Source organism: Vigna unguiculata, chromosome 5, assembly GCF_004118075.2.
Source record: "Vigna unguiculata cultivar IT97K-499-35 chromosome 5, ASM411807v1, whole genome shotgun sequence".
In the NCBI taxonomy this organism is placed as follows: Eukaryota; Viridiplantae; Streptophyta; class Magnoliopsida; order Fabales; family Fabaceae; genus Vigna; species Vigna unguiculata.
In genome coordinates this window covers 8086969-8101189 of record NC_040283.1, presented here as the reverse complement: position 1 = coordinate 8101189, position 14221 = coordinate 8086969, and the positions used below count along the sequence as shown (strand labels likewise).

General features: G+C 33.8%; 1 protein-coding gene across 2 annotated transcripts; it reads right to left on the bottom strand.

Moving 5' to 3' along the window:
* Nucleotides 1–6040: 6040 nt before the first annotated feature.
* Nucleotides 6041–13939, bottom strand: LOC114185504 (phospholipid-transporting ATPase 1-like). Of its 2 annotated transcripts, XR_003604821.1 has the most exons (8): nt 11641–13938; nt 10797–11142; nt 9880–10654; nt 9575–9698; nt 9194–9413; nt 8324–8782; nt 7916–8229; nt 6041–6582 (listed from the first exon to the last, which is right to left on the bottom strand). XR_003604821.1 is itself a non-coding variant. In XM_028073256.1 (7 exons), exons 1-7 carry the CDS (start codon nt 13385–13387, stop codon nt 8031–8033), a joined length of 3870 nt encoding a protein of 1289 aa, XP_027929057.1. In that variant the 5' UTR covers nt 13388–13939; the 3' UTR covers nt 7916–8030. The 2 variants fall into 2 exon arrangements, 1 of the variants encoding a protein (XP_027929057.1); XM_028073256.1 differs by lacking the exon at nt 6041–6582 and having other exon boundaries at nt 11641–13939.
* Nucleotides 13940–14221: the final 282 nt, after the last annotated feature.

Sequence of the window (14221 nt, the reverse complement as noted above, 5' to 3'; positions counted from 1 at the left end):
GGACGTTACAAAATGTATTTTTTTAATCTGTAATTTTTAGGTTACTTTTTTGGTACTCTATTCCAAAACGTCGTATTATAGTGTTTTATATTTATTTTCTTGTTGTCTTCTTTAAATTAAATTTCTCTTTTACTCATTTGTAATATATAAGATATTGATAGGGATAGATAATAAGAACTTTTACTATTGATTCTGATTGTTTGATTCTGGAAACCTAAAAAAGAAAGAGAAAACAGATTACTGCTTCTAAACAGTAATTACTAATAACTTAAACATTTTAACATTTATTTTTGTTTTATTAGTATTTTTTTTATTGTACTGTTCACTTAACCATTAGATAAAATTTGGAGTGTTTGGTGAATAATTTGTTTTTAATTTATAATCCTATTTTAGGTTGCTTACTTTAGGTTTTGTATTTCAAAACGCCATACTTTAGTTTCTTTACGTGTTTTTTTGTCTTTCCATATTAAATTTATCTTTTACTTTTTTTGTTTAATTATGTCTTTGGTCCCCATTTTGGAGTCAAAATCTCAAAATTGTACTCAAATTTTTAAAAGTCTCAAAATGACCTTCTTTTTTGTTGAAACGTCTCACGTTTGCCCTTTCCGTTAAGTCAAGGTTGACGCCGTTAGAGGGAGTGTCACGTGTCAGTTCCTTAATTTTTTGAATTTTTTTATTAATTTTTTTTGAATTTTTTTTATTTTGAATTTTTTTTTGAATTTTTTTTTAAAAATCAAAAAATTGTCACGTGTCAAGCTGTCATTGTGCCACGTGGCAGTGACAGTGACACATGTTAGTATTACGCCACGTGTCATTTTGTTAGTCTCAATTTGGTCCCTTTATTTTAATTTGTCTCAATTTAGTCCTAATTTTTGTAAAAATGAGCAATTTTGTCCCCCTTCAAATTGAAACAAAATTTAATTTTATATAAATGTTATACAAATATTTTTATTAAATTTGATATTTTTATTCAAATTGATATTTTTATTATATATTTTTAACATAGCTAAGTTTAGTTAAAATTATGTTTCACATTCAACTTTACTTAAAATTGTTTTCAAATTTTAAATTTATATGTGTTTTATTGTAACATGAACTAGGTAATTTTCTATTAACATTATTTTCTATTAACAACTTTTAAACCATTTTAAATAAAGTTCAATGTAAAATATTAATTAAATGAACTTAATTTGGTTAAAAATATTTACTTAAAATATCAATTTTGATGGAAATATTTGTGTACATTATTTATACAGAAATTAAATTTGATTTCAATTTGGAGAGGGGCAAAATTGCTGAATTTTTACAAAAATTAGGACTAAATTGAGACAAATTAAAATAAAGGGACCAAATTGAGACTAACAAAATGACATGTGGCGTAATACTGACACGTGTCACTATCACTGCCACGTGACATGATGACATCTTGACACGTGGCGATTTTTTGATTTTTTTTTAAAAATTCAAAAAAAAAATTAATAAAAAAATTCAAAAAATCGAGGAACTGACATGTGACACTCCCTCTAACGGCGTCAACCTTGACTTAACGGGAAGGGCAAACGTGAGACATTTCAACAAAAAAGAGGACCATTTTGAGACTTTTAAAAATTTGGGTACCATTTTGAGATTTTAACTCCAAAATGGGGACCAAAGGCATAATTAAACCTACTCTTTTTTATTATATAAGATATGGATGAAGATAGATGATTATTTTATTTTATTTTCATTATACTATTTACTTATCCTTTATATTATTTATATTGTTGTCATTATTATTTAAACATAATATTATATTGCACACAAAAAATTTAACCATTACTTAATGTTATGTTTTTCTCTATTATACATTTAATTAAAATATTTTAATTAATATATTAAAAATAAATATTTTAGTACTATATGTGTTCCTGCAGAGAACAAACAAGATAAGTTAGGCACAAGCGTCACCTTATCCACGTAGTCCGCTATCTCCTCAGTTGGCCTCTTCCTAGTTGATACATGCCGGCTTGGACCCAGGAGGGATTACCTGCAGAAGGAACTCCGAAGCTCAAGTGAGTCAAAGCTCTCAAAAGGTCAAATCAAGTGATTAATGGAATAATGAATGCGTACCTTTAATTACTGGGGTCCACATGTATTTATAGAGTATTAACTATGTCTGATTATGCCATGGGCTGGGCCTTGGCTTGGGCTGTAAGTGGGCCTGGGCCTATTGAATACTAAGGGGCTTTGATTTTGCTAAGTCTTTAGGAACGGTCTGATCCGGTTACTTCTCTAGTTGACGGATGTCGTCTTTGCCCGTGCACTGTCCTAGATTGACAGGTTTTGTTATTAGTTTAGGCTTTGTTCAGTTATGAGTTTAAGTCTATGCCGGCCCGAGTCGTGTACTTGGGTTGTTTCCGGCATATACGTAAAGGTGTTATTTATATGGTTAAGTTGGTCATGTATGGTATAGTTAAGTTGGTCAGGTACGGTACACCAATCCCCCAGCCTTTGTCGATGTAGTGTGTCAGTGAAGGATGATATGTGTTGATATACTAATCGTGACCGACTAAGTGTGATACAATATGTAAAAAATATAATGATTGAAATATATTCAAATATAATATATATATATATATATATATATATATATATATATACACACACATAAATATACATGTATTTTACATAATTCAAATAAATAAATATAAAACAATTGTAAATATAAAATATCTTTAGTTATTTACATATTTCCTCCAGTTCAAAACCTCTATAATATGTTAAAATCAGATCTGTCTAATAGCTCAACCCAGAAAGGGATCAGAATTGATTAATGAGTCTTTCACTTGGTTAAGTGGAATCTTGAAAGAATCTTTAAGTCTTATAACCCAATTAATCAATTTCGCAGTTTTGTGTTAATGGACTGTTTAAAGCAATCAAGAAAGATTGTAAGAGAAGAGAAAGAAGCAAAACACAACAGTTTATATTGGTTCTATTCAAGATGAATTTACGTCCAGTCTTCTCCTAAGTAACCCACTTAGAAGGATTCCACTAACACAAATAGGATTCAAGAATTACAAGAACACCTATATAATTCTAGAACCTAAAAACCCAAAGAACTTGATCTATCAATCAAGAACTCCCCCTAGGAGCAATGCATCCACGCAATTGCACCTAGGCCTACACTTCACACAATGAAGCAACTGTAATCAGAGATACAATCAAAATAAACAAGAAATGAATACACCTATGTTGTGCAGATTTGTCAATTTGCTCCTAGATTCAAGCTAGACCCATCAAGGTAGAATCAACCATCAATCTCCTTGAATCTTCACTTGAATGATCTTCCAGAATGCTCAAGGACTTTGTGTCTCTCAGAGGGTTGTTTCTCATAATGAATTTCAGTGATCTGTAAATTTTCTCTCTAACTGAAACAGATCTCAGAAAACAAATTTTATACTAAGTTCTCTGCTGTCATTAATGGATTAGGAATTTACCTAATCGATTATCATGAGTATATTTTCACTACCTTAGTGCAGTACTCACATCTAATCCATTAGTTAAACAGCTAATCAATTCATGATTGCACAAGCAAGAGTGTGATGGTTAATTACAACTTAATATAGGCTTGATTTACATATGATAATTTCATACTAACAGCCTAATGCTCAGCCTAACTAAAACAGGACTAATTCTAAACTGGTAATGCACATGAAGTGTAGCCTAGGACATCATCAAAACCATCTTCATATGAGTTGAAGTAGCTCCCCCTTTCAACATAATAATGTGTTGTTTATCAATACATGATCATAATAAAATCATAATCATATTCAAAATAAACACGACAAGCTAATTATATAATTTGACATATACTCAGAAATAACGGATAAAATGTTTTATATCTAGTTTATTTGGCAATCTCACCACTTTAAGTTTAGAGACTTAATTTGACCTTAATGTTGACTTTCACTTTGAAAGTTCAAAACAATGTAAAAGTTGTTGGAAATATTTGAAGACAATTAAATAAACTTGATTAACGGAGAATTAAGGAGAATTTTTTGCAGCAAATCAAACTCTATAGAAAAGAATAATTAAAGAGTTTAAGTTTTCCTGCATAGTTGACTTTTTGTTAAAAAGTTGAAATACAAGTTATACATGTTGGAGACCTTTAAGCTATGATGCACAGATACAATATGCGTATCGGATATGACACGTATCCGATACGTCAATATGTTTATTTTCAAAATGATAGGATATGATACGTGATATATAGATACATGAATATTGAAAAGTATACACTAATTCTTACAGACAAATAATATATGATTGTTAATGTGTGAATCCAAATTTTCTAATTAAAGACCAATTATTTTAGTAGCCAAAACTTGGTAGTTAATATTAGTGACCAATTTAAAAACCAATCCATAATTGAAACTATTTTAATTATCAATTTAGAAACCAATTATAATTTTTTTAAACTATTTTAGTTCTCAATTTAGTCACTATATAGTGACTAATTATTTTTTTCACTAAAATTTGTCACTATTCAAATTGGTAGTGACTAATTTGAATAAAATTATCATACATGATTATTTTATTCAAAGTCACCATTAGAGAAAAGGATAAAGAATAATTTTAGAAGCCATACAAAAACCAAATAAAATATATAAAAGAATATTCAAAGAAGGATAAGATTTAGAAAAAAACACTTAATAGACAAAATTCTATTTTATATACTTAAACATAATTTAGAATTTTCATCATTATAAATTTTTCATATTTTTCTTAAAATGAATCCCACTAAATAAAAAAAAAACTGAATATGCATAAAACGTGATCAAAATCATTGATGTATAAATAAACAATGAAGAGTTAAAAATTCATTTAAAAATAAATTATAAATACTATAAAAACAATTTTTATGAATTAAATTATATATATAAAATACAAATGTGAACTTTTACAAGCCACTTTAATATATACTTCAATCAAATAATTCCAATCTAATTAGTTAGCTATCAACTTTCTAGTATCAATACCAAAATTAATTTTTCAGTTATATTTTTCAAACATAACCTTAGGCTATAATTCACAAGACATTTCAAATGTCTTTTATTTTTCTTTTATACCTAAAAAGTTTATACTTCACCCTTCTAAATAATTTGGATTTTATTATATTTTTACCATTGCAGAAAAATCAACACAGTAAAACGTTTACTTAAGTTTTTAAATTTTATTAATTTTATTTTAAACTTGACAAGAAAGCTTTTAAAATACCGTATATTATTAATAGTAGAATATACAAGTATACAAATGAAACTAAATTTAATTGAAATAACTTCTGAAGAAACTATATAATCTTCCTTATTCACGAGACATACTTCGTTACTTACAAGTACATTTTCTTCATATTTTTTTACGTACCCATCATAGTGTAATATTACGTTTAAGTTGTTAGAAATAAATGACAAAAAATAATTAGAATAAAATCACAAAATTAACAAAGAAAAAAAATTGAAGAATCCAAAAAGGAACACACGAGGTGTTCTTACCACGAATGAGAATGCAAAGTGTAATGAAAAAGAAAAAGAAAAAGAAAATAAACACCCTACATATTCGCTCACATATAAGAGCGAGTAAAATTATTCTGATAATAGTTTTAAAAGAGTTATTTGTCAGTTTTATACTTTATTTTTCTTTGAATCTAATTGCCCAAGAGAAATTACTCTTCAGCACCACCATCATTGAAATATAATAAAAAATGAAGAGTTTTATTCTTCTCTTATGTCCATGGCTTTTGTTATCTTTGCCTCGTGTTTATTCTTTTTGCTACATTATTGTTCTAAATAAAATGTAGCTTTATAGTTCTAAATAAAATTAAAGATTCACGCTAATTCACTTCCGAGGAAAAGCTCCAACCTCCAAGAACTTCCACAGTACCTAGACTTCCACCACACACACCTAAAGGATCTTCCTAATCCATTTTATGAACTATTGTTCTTGAGATAATAGTTAATAAAATACTCGAAAGTAAAAAAAAAAAAAATCATTAAATTCAATATTCAACGTAAAATATTTTTTTCTACTTATTAATTTCCTAAAAATAAATTAAATATTAATTTCAGCCACAGATGCATCTTCTTCCCGCCAAAAAAAGAGCATCCTTAATCGTAGCAATTAAATGGAACTAGGAAACATAAGACAGCAGAGTGTAAGATGCAGAGATTGTAAAAATTACCTTTTCTTTCTTTCCATTATGCCCTTTCCTGAGAGATTATCCTTTTGAAGGACGTTTTGAAGCCTGATTTTTACAGAACTATAGTACACTTAGTTACACTCTATTCTCTCCCACACTATTTTCTATAGGTCGTGGATCATTATTAACAAGTCGCCACTAAAATTCCATCCACATCAAATCGTTGATGATTCAGATACCTCCAACTTCCATCTATGTACCTTCCTGTCCTGACCCGAGGCATTTGAAAAACCAGGCAAGCTATATGCCAACCTTGGCCTTGTGCTTCCCAACCAACCACATAATCTGTTACTATTTTAGATGCCCAGCATTTGTCTTACACCACACCACTCTGCTTCATCTTTCATCTGGAAAATATACACCACAATAATCACGACTGGCACAACAAATTTGAACATGCCAGAACAAAAATCATCTTTACTTCTGTGGTAGAGAAATTTTAATCATGTAGGAAGTGTAAGCACAATACAAACAATGACACATACTGCTTTTAAAACCACAAAAGAAAAACCTGTATGACATGAAGATATTGTGAAAGACAAACTTGTGACAGAATCATGATCAAATCAGTTTAGTTGCCTGTTACAAAACTTAACCTGTAAAAATCTTTGAATGTGGATTTCCTTAAAAATCTACAACCACTCGCAAGAAAAAAAAATGATATATATGTACGCTGACAAGGCATCCATGATCCAACAAAATCCATCCTTGAACAAATGAGGCTCAGTGATTATACAAAAGATCCTTGTTTCGGAACCAGCAAATTATGCTAGTAGTACTTTGTAGACGCCAAAAGACATTTAGTCCGTTATTCACAACTTACTACATTAAAAGATGCAAGATGCGTTTGGGGGAAGACCTCCATTATTTATCACCAAAATCTATAGTCGTCTATATTAACAAAAGTATGAATACAGACAATTACAAAGACAGATTCATCTATATCAGTTGAGGGACACGTTGCAACAGTTGTAACAGTCGGAAGAGTTGCTTAACTTATGTTTGCGCCATGCAACTCTTTAAAAAAACAATTTTCCGTCTTCATGTTTAACAAGACTTTATCTATTTCACGTGTCTGTTGATCATTCTAAGAAAAGAAGCACTGAAACAGTAGCACAAACTTTAATAAAACCAATTAGTTTCTAAGATAAACGAATTTGCTTCTTTAAGAAACCCAAATTTAAATAAATTCCTATTCATCTCCACTTTTCTATGTGTTAAACATTACTCTTTCCGTTCCACATACAAAGAGTAGACTATGCCTAGAATCCACACACACTCCGTACGAACAAATGAGGAAGGAGGGTGAACGCAGCAGAGCAGAAGTGGTACTTCATTATTCAACCAAGTACCATCCTTGTGCTATAATTCTAGAATATTATGCATGTCTAAGCCTTCTACCATTCCTTAGGCAATTTCTGGATCTATCCTGGTTCACAAATTACCACTTTAATGAAAAAAGGGATGTCTTCTAAACTTCAGACAGGATAATATGAACATGTGTTGGTCAATTTGCAATCTAAAATGAATTTATTCTTGGATAATGACAACCATCAAACCTGACAAAACTAGTATGCTGAAAATAATATTAGAAAAATGAAAATCATCATCATTGTGATGATAACAATAACAATAATAACAGCAAATAAGAACAGAAAAACAGAGAAAGCATGTCCATACCTAGTAAATTATGCAACCAACTGCCACAAGAAAGCATTGTGATGGACAAATACAAGGGAAGCCACTTCAATTGAGATTTCTGTAATTTCTACAAGACACGGGACAGTAACACAAGTTAACTGGAAACATGAAGCCTTGGCCGCAAAGTAGCATGTCGTTTTCTCATTAAATCAGCTTCCCTGGCTATCTGGATGTCCGAAGGCCAAAAAATTTGATAGACAACTTTACAAATAAAGCGAGGGAGCAATGCCACAATAATTATAAGCAAAATTGTTATCCAATATGTAGGGGACCTTGCCAGATGATAAATAGTCCTGCAATGTTTTCAAGGGATTAGTTAGTTATATCTTATAACCAACAGTAATGCAAGGTCAATAATACATAATACATAATAATTATGTAACTAACCAGTAATTGGGAAAGACAGGTATAGAATCCAATATCACCATGCAACCATACGTAATGATTATCGAACCCCAGATCGCAACATGAGTGATTAATACCCAACGGTTAATGTCCATACCGAGGTGCACATTTACAAGGATAACAACTGCAATTGTCCACAAACTGCCCATGCTCCATATGTCAATTGAACTGTCCTTATAGGTGAACAATGGGATGTAGAAAAGAACAAGGCTCTGCCATACTGTATCAATCATAGTGATCCAAAATAGTTGCATATTGTACGCTTCTTGCCTGTGACCTGAACCATACAGCTTAGGATACTGCAAGAGTGTCCTATGACTCAAGTCCTTATCCTGAATACCAACAATAATAGTAGGAACAGATGTGTATATCACAGAATAGAAAACACTACTCCAATCTGTCAACGCAGAAGTTGTAGAAAAAGCCGTGCATAATATATACCTAAGACATGGAAAGACATTAATACATCAGAATGTTTACAATCTCATAAAAACATGGAAGTATCATTAAAATAATGTAACTTTTATCTTTGAACCCATAATTTATGGTACACCCTGCATATTACACATATTAACAAGGATAGCAAAACAGAGAGAAGAAATATATCTCCATACACGTTGGCATCACAATATCATAAGATAGAGTTGTATAAACATAAATTAAAATCTAAATATAGAAAAATCCTTTGGCCAATTATCTGCACAAAGCCTATTAATATCATCAGCAGAGGGAATAAATATTGAAAATCACATGTTTCTAATTCAAGCTTGTCCAAATTCAGCAATATCAGGGATATTGAAAGAAAGAAGTTAAGAGTGGCCAACTTATACAAACACGAGTAACCATACATACCAAAATAACATCAACACAAAGACAGCATTGCGGTAGAAGTTGTACAGAACTAAATAGCCAACACGCTGATAATTCCAGTGGCCATGAACCAGAAGTAATTTTTTTAAAAACTGAAACTGTCCCATTGCAAAATCTGAAGCCATCACTGCTTGGCGCCCTTCCTGTCCACATATTCCTACACCAACATCAGCCATTTGGATCATTGACACGTCATTGGCCCCTGTCAAAAGTAATCAGAACGAAAAAGATTTAGCTCATATTATATCAAGTCATATTACAATCCACCTGGCAACACTAGCGAAGCCTGGTGACCTAGCAACCAGGCTCCCCAAGAAAAACCAAAACATTAACTGCCATTACATAAAATTATAAAGAACTTACCATCGCCTATAGCCAGTGTCATATCATCTGTCCGGCTCTTGATCAGATCAACAATTCCTGCCTTTTGCAAGGGTGCAACACGACAGCAAAGCACAACCTTGCAGGAAGTTGCCAGGTCGAAAAGCTGTTAAAGGAAATAGGAAATCAGTCAATATTTACCCTTAAAATTTTATTTAACAACTTCCATCAAAAGCAGTGGTATATTAATCTACAAAAATAAAACAACACAGAGAAAAAGTAAGTTTTAGATGATCAATAAGTATTAATATTTCAAAAAACGTTAAAATGAGGAAGGACAATTTTACCTCTGACTCAAGTTCCTTCTCCAAAATATAAACCAAACTGTTGCCATCAATTATAAGAGCTAAAGGAGCAATAGTGCCCTCTTCCTTTCCAGGATTCCATTTGGGGAAACCATTGGGAATATCAAGGTCACCAAGTCCAGCATTGGTTTTGTGTTTCGAACTCCGACGACCTCCACTTGAAGATTTCACACCATATTTGGCTTTAGCATCAGCCAGAAGATTTCTACATTCAACCTCTGAAGTGCCATTTATAATAATCTGCTGCATATCTCCACTAAGAAGTTTGCAGGAAAGACCAATTGAAATTGCTGTCTCTTGTTTATCACCAGTAAGAACCCAGACCTTGATTCCAGCTTGCCGAAGAGCCTCAATGGCTTCTGGTACTCCCTCCTGTAGCTTGTCCTCAATTCCAGTTGCTCCAAGTAACTTTAAATTGCTTTCTATAAGAGCTGCTGTTTGCCTTAGTTTAGTAGCTCTGTCAGTCAACGAAGTGCTTGCCTCTTCATAATGGCTTTGCCACTCCTCAAGTTCAGCATCAGAAAGATCTCTGGAGCCAATAACAAGAGTGCGCAAACCTTGTGAAGAATACTCGTTTAAATGGCTATGAGTTGTGTGCAATATGTTATTGTTACTCTCACTGCCATTTTCCAAAATGCTAAACATGGAAGTATCAGCCCCTTTGACTAACACCTTTACCGAATTGTCAGGAAACCGAATAACAACAGACATTCTCTTTCGCACACTATCAAACTCATGCAGACCCAATACGTCCAATCTGTATATCACAGAGATAATTATGTTATTGAAATATTTAGGCTATTCAATTACATAACACAGTTTTAGTAATTATATATTTGAAACATAGTCAAAACAAAGTAAAACAAATAGTCCCCCACCAAAAAGAAGTTACCATCTACCTGAGTTTCTCACCGTTGACGTCAATAACTATATGTCCTGATGTACGTTCAAAAAGAGTATATCCATATGCAGAGGCTGCAGAAACTAGAGCTTGTTCATCAGGAGATTCTCCTTGATAATTAATGCATCTAATATCATCTTTTAATTCATTTGTTCCATGACTGGAAAATCCACCATCACCAAGTATAGGGATTACAGTGTTACAAGCAGCCAGCGTAAGAAAAAACTCATGACCAGAAACTCTTTCTTCTCCATTGGAGTTTCCCCGCAACATCATCATCAGTTCAGAATCCACTACAGTTTCAGATTTCAGCTTCCATCTGCGTTTAGGAGTAACATCCGCAGCTGCAGTCAAAAGAAAAAGAGTTTTGTGATACATGCACCAGCATTTTGTCAATTCATCATAAGCTTACAGATGACTTCTGATGAGAACTCAGACATATGACAGCGTCTACATTAGATCAGGAATTCAAGATATATGATTGAATCCTAAGTTACAGACAAATCCATTTCATCAAATTCGCAAACCAGTCAGAAGAAATTGAACAATGAATAGAAAAATATCATCTAACTCATAGTAAGTAAGCTCTTCTCCTGGTACAATAATTACAGAGATTTATATATTCACAGAGCACTTTTGCAAGGTCTATCCCAGAATCATCTATAATTAATTGAATGAAAAATAGCAGACAAAGCGCAGATGTTACGTTGGCACCAATACTCATGTCAGCAAAACAATCATTATCATGAAAAGGCAATCCAAATTCATAACTATCTGGTGCATTTCTCAGACTTTCACAAGAAATCAACACTTTCTGTTAATCTCAAGAAGACACTGAATACCTGTATCATCGACCACATGCAAGGAGCTCCCATAATTCTTCCCATGTACGCTGGCCCTCCTGAATTCCATTTTGTTTTCTGTGAGTGTTCCAGTCTTGTCCGAAAATATATAGCGTATTTGACCCAAATCTTCGTTTATATTTAATGATCTACACTGAAACCTTGACGCAGAGCTGGCATCATACATATCCCTGTCTTCAATCATAAAGTATGACTGACCCAATCGAACCAACTCCATTGTGATGTAAAGAGATATTGGTATCATTATCTGAAACACTATAACAGAACTCAAGAAGGAGAAAAATGCTTCCATCGGAATCCCATAATACTTGTATTTCTTTCCATTATCGGGTCCGTTGGTGAAGTATCTTTTTCTGTAGTAAGGCAAGGTATCCAGCTGGTTATTGTGGCGTACCAGCCAAAGACACATCCCAAGGGCTACAACCAAACACATGATAAAAAGAAAAACAGACAACCAAAGGGTTTCCCTGTTCATATAACTTTCAAGTCTGCTTCGCTTGGAAGGAGAAGCTGCACTGTTCAGCATTGCTTTTGTTTCCTGTCCTGCATAAACTACAACACCAATTATCCAATCCGTGTTCTTAAGCTGGCAGCCACGCAGAACAATGTTTGACTGGCTAAGGGAAAACTTAAGTCCATTGAACTCCATGTTGGCAGTGAACTCATAAATATTTCGGTTCGGTTGCTCACACCTAATTACCCCAAAAACATCACAAGATTCCGAAGTAACCACCGAAGCTGTTTCCTGCCTAGCATACCTTGTCTTCAAATTTGACTCTCCATCCAAATTCATGGTCTGAATATAGGCAAGCCCACTTTGATCACTCGTCCCCAACAAGACCATATCAGCCGGAATTGTCTCATCAGCAAAGATCTTAACAACCTCCCCGGCTTGTATTTTTTTCCATTTCTTCGATCGGAAATCACCGGACTGAAGCACCAGAGACTCCCGGTTGTTTTCATTGCGATCTGACCTGTGCCGCCGCCAATCCTCATAGCCATCCTTGATAGCCGTGACACAAAGCACAAACAACAGAGGGAAAAGAGACACAGTCCTCCCAAACACAGCCAGTGGAGGAAGTTGATTGAGCGCTGCAATAGCAAGGAAATACAGATACGCAACCCTATGAAACTGAATGAAAAGATTCTTGGGCAAAAAGGTAACAAAGGTGTATCTACTAGTTCGGATCTCATTCCCAGTGAACTCATACTTGTCGTTGGTCTTCCTGGGATCATTAATATAGATCAACCTGGCACCATCCTCCTGAAAAGCAGGATCATCAAACTGCACACTCTTGTGCCTAATCCTCTGCGATTTACTATTCAACCTATCCTGCACATGAGACGAAGCTCCGGATATCTCAAACGGCACACTCCGGTTATCAGCACCATGCAGTTCCATTGCACCCCACGATGCCGAGCGCCTCCTCTCGCGCGTGGGGCATTCCAAGGGAAACTGCCAGGGGAACTTCGACTCAACAGCACACTTATCAGAGCTGTTACTGTTACTAAACGACGCAGTGTGGAAGCTGCTATCGCTAGGCAAAACCTCCTTGTTTCGCTCCTTCACGTCCAAATCGCTGATGTCAGCAATAGCCGCCTCGAACACCGAAGACGAGAAGGAACCATGGCCATAGAGGTAGGTCCGGGAACCCGATTTCCCGCGGCGGTGAACAATCACAGGACGCGGATCCGATTCCAATAGCAAGGACTCATCAGAACTCATGAATACTTCTCCAGCCGCATTGCATCAATACAGCTAACCAAATCGAGCGCGGCGGAAGGGATAGTTAAACCCCAATCCATGTGCAAGTAACGAGATCTGAGAGTTGGGAATCAGCAGAAGTTATTCTCCACTAACACAAACAATAATAAATAAATAACCTAGCTGGTGAATTAAGCGAAAATTGAGGGCGGAATTGGATTAGATTATTAGAAAGTGATGAGTAAAGTTGAGAAATGGGTTGATTGGGAGGGCGCGGTAACCCTAGAATGTGAGAATTGGTAGTGACAGGGAAATGTGGTTGGGAGAAAAGAGAAGCGATCCAGGATTAAGATTTGGATTAGGGTGAAAGTGAGAGATGGAAGGTGCATCAGAGTTGGAGATGGCAGAAAAGAGAGAGAGAGAGAGAGAGAGAGAGAGAGAGAGAGAAAGAGAGAGAGAGGAACGGTGAACCACCAATAGCAATAACAACAGTAATAAGCAATAGCAATAGAATACCAATCCAATGCTTTGCTTTTCCCTTACTTCCTTTCTTCTTTCTCTTTCGCGTTTCTTCTCTTCCTCGGGCCACCACCATCCAATGAATGCCATTACTATCCATTGTCTTCCCTTCCTTTTCAAATAAAATAAATTAAAGTTATATATATTATATTTAATAATCTCATATTCACTTAAAATATATATATAATTTTAGTTCTTATTAAATTTGATGAACTATTTATATAAATATTTTGTGTTTTCTTTTTGCATTTAAGGACTAAAATTGACTGTACCTTTTACAATTTATAAAACAAAAAAATAAGTTATCCCAACTTTTAGACATTAAAAATAGAATTA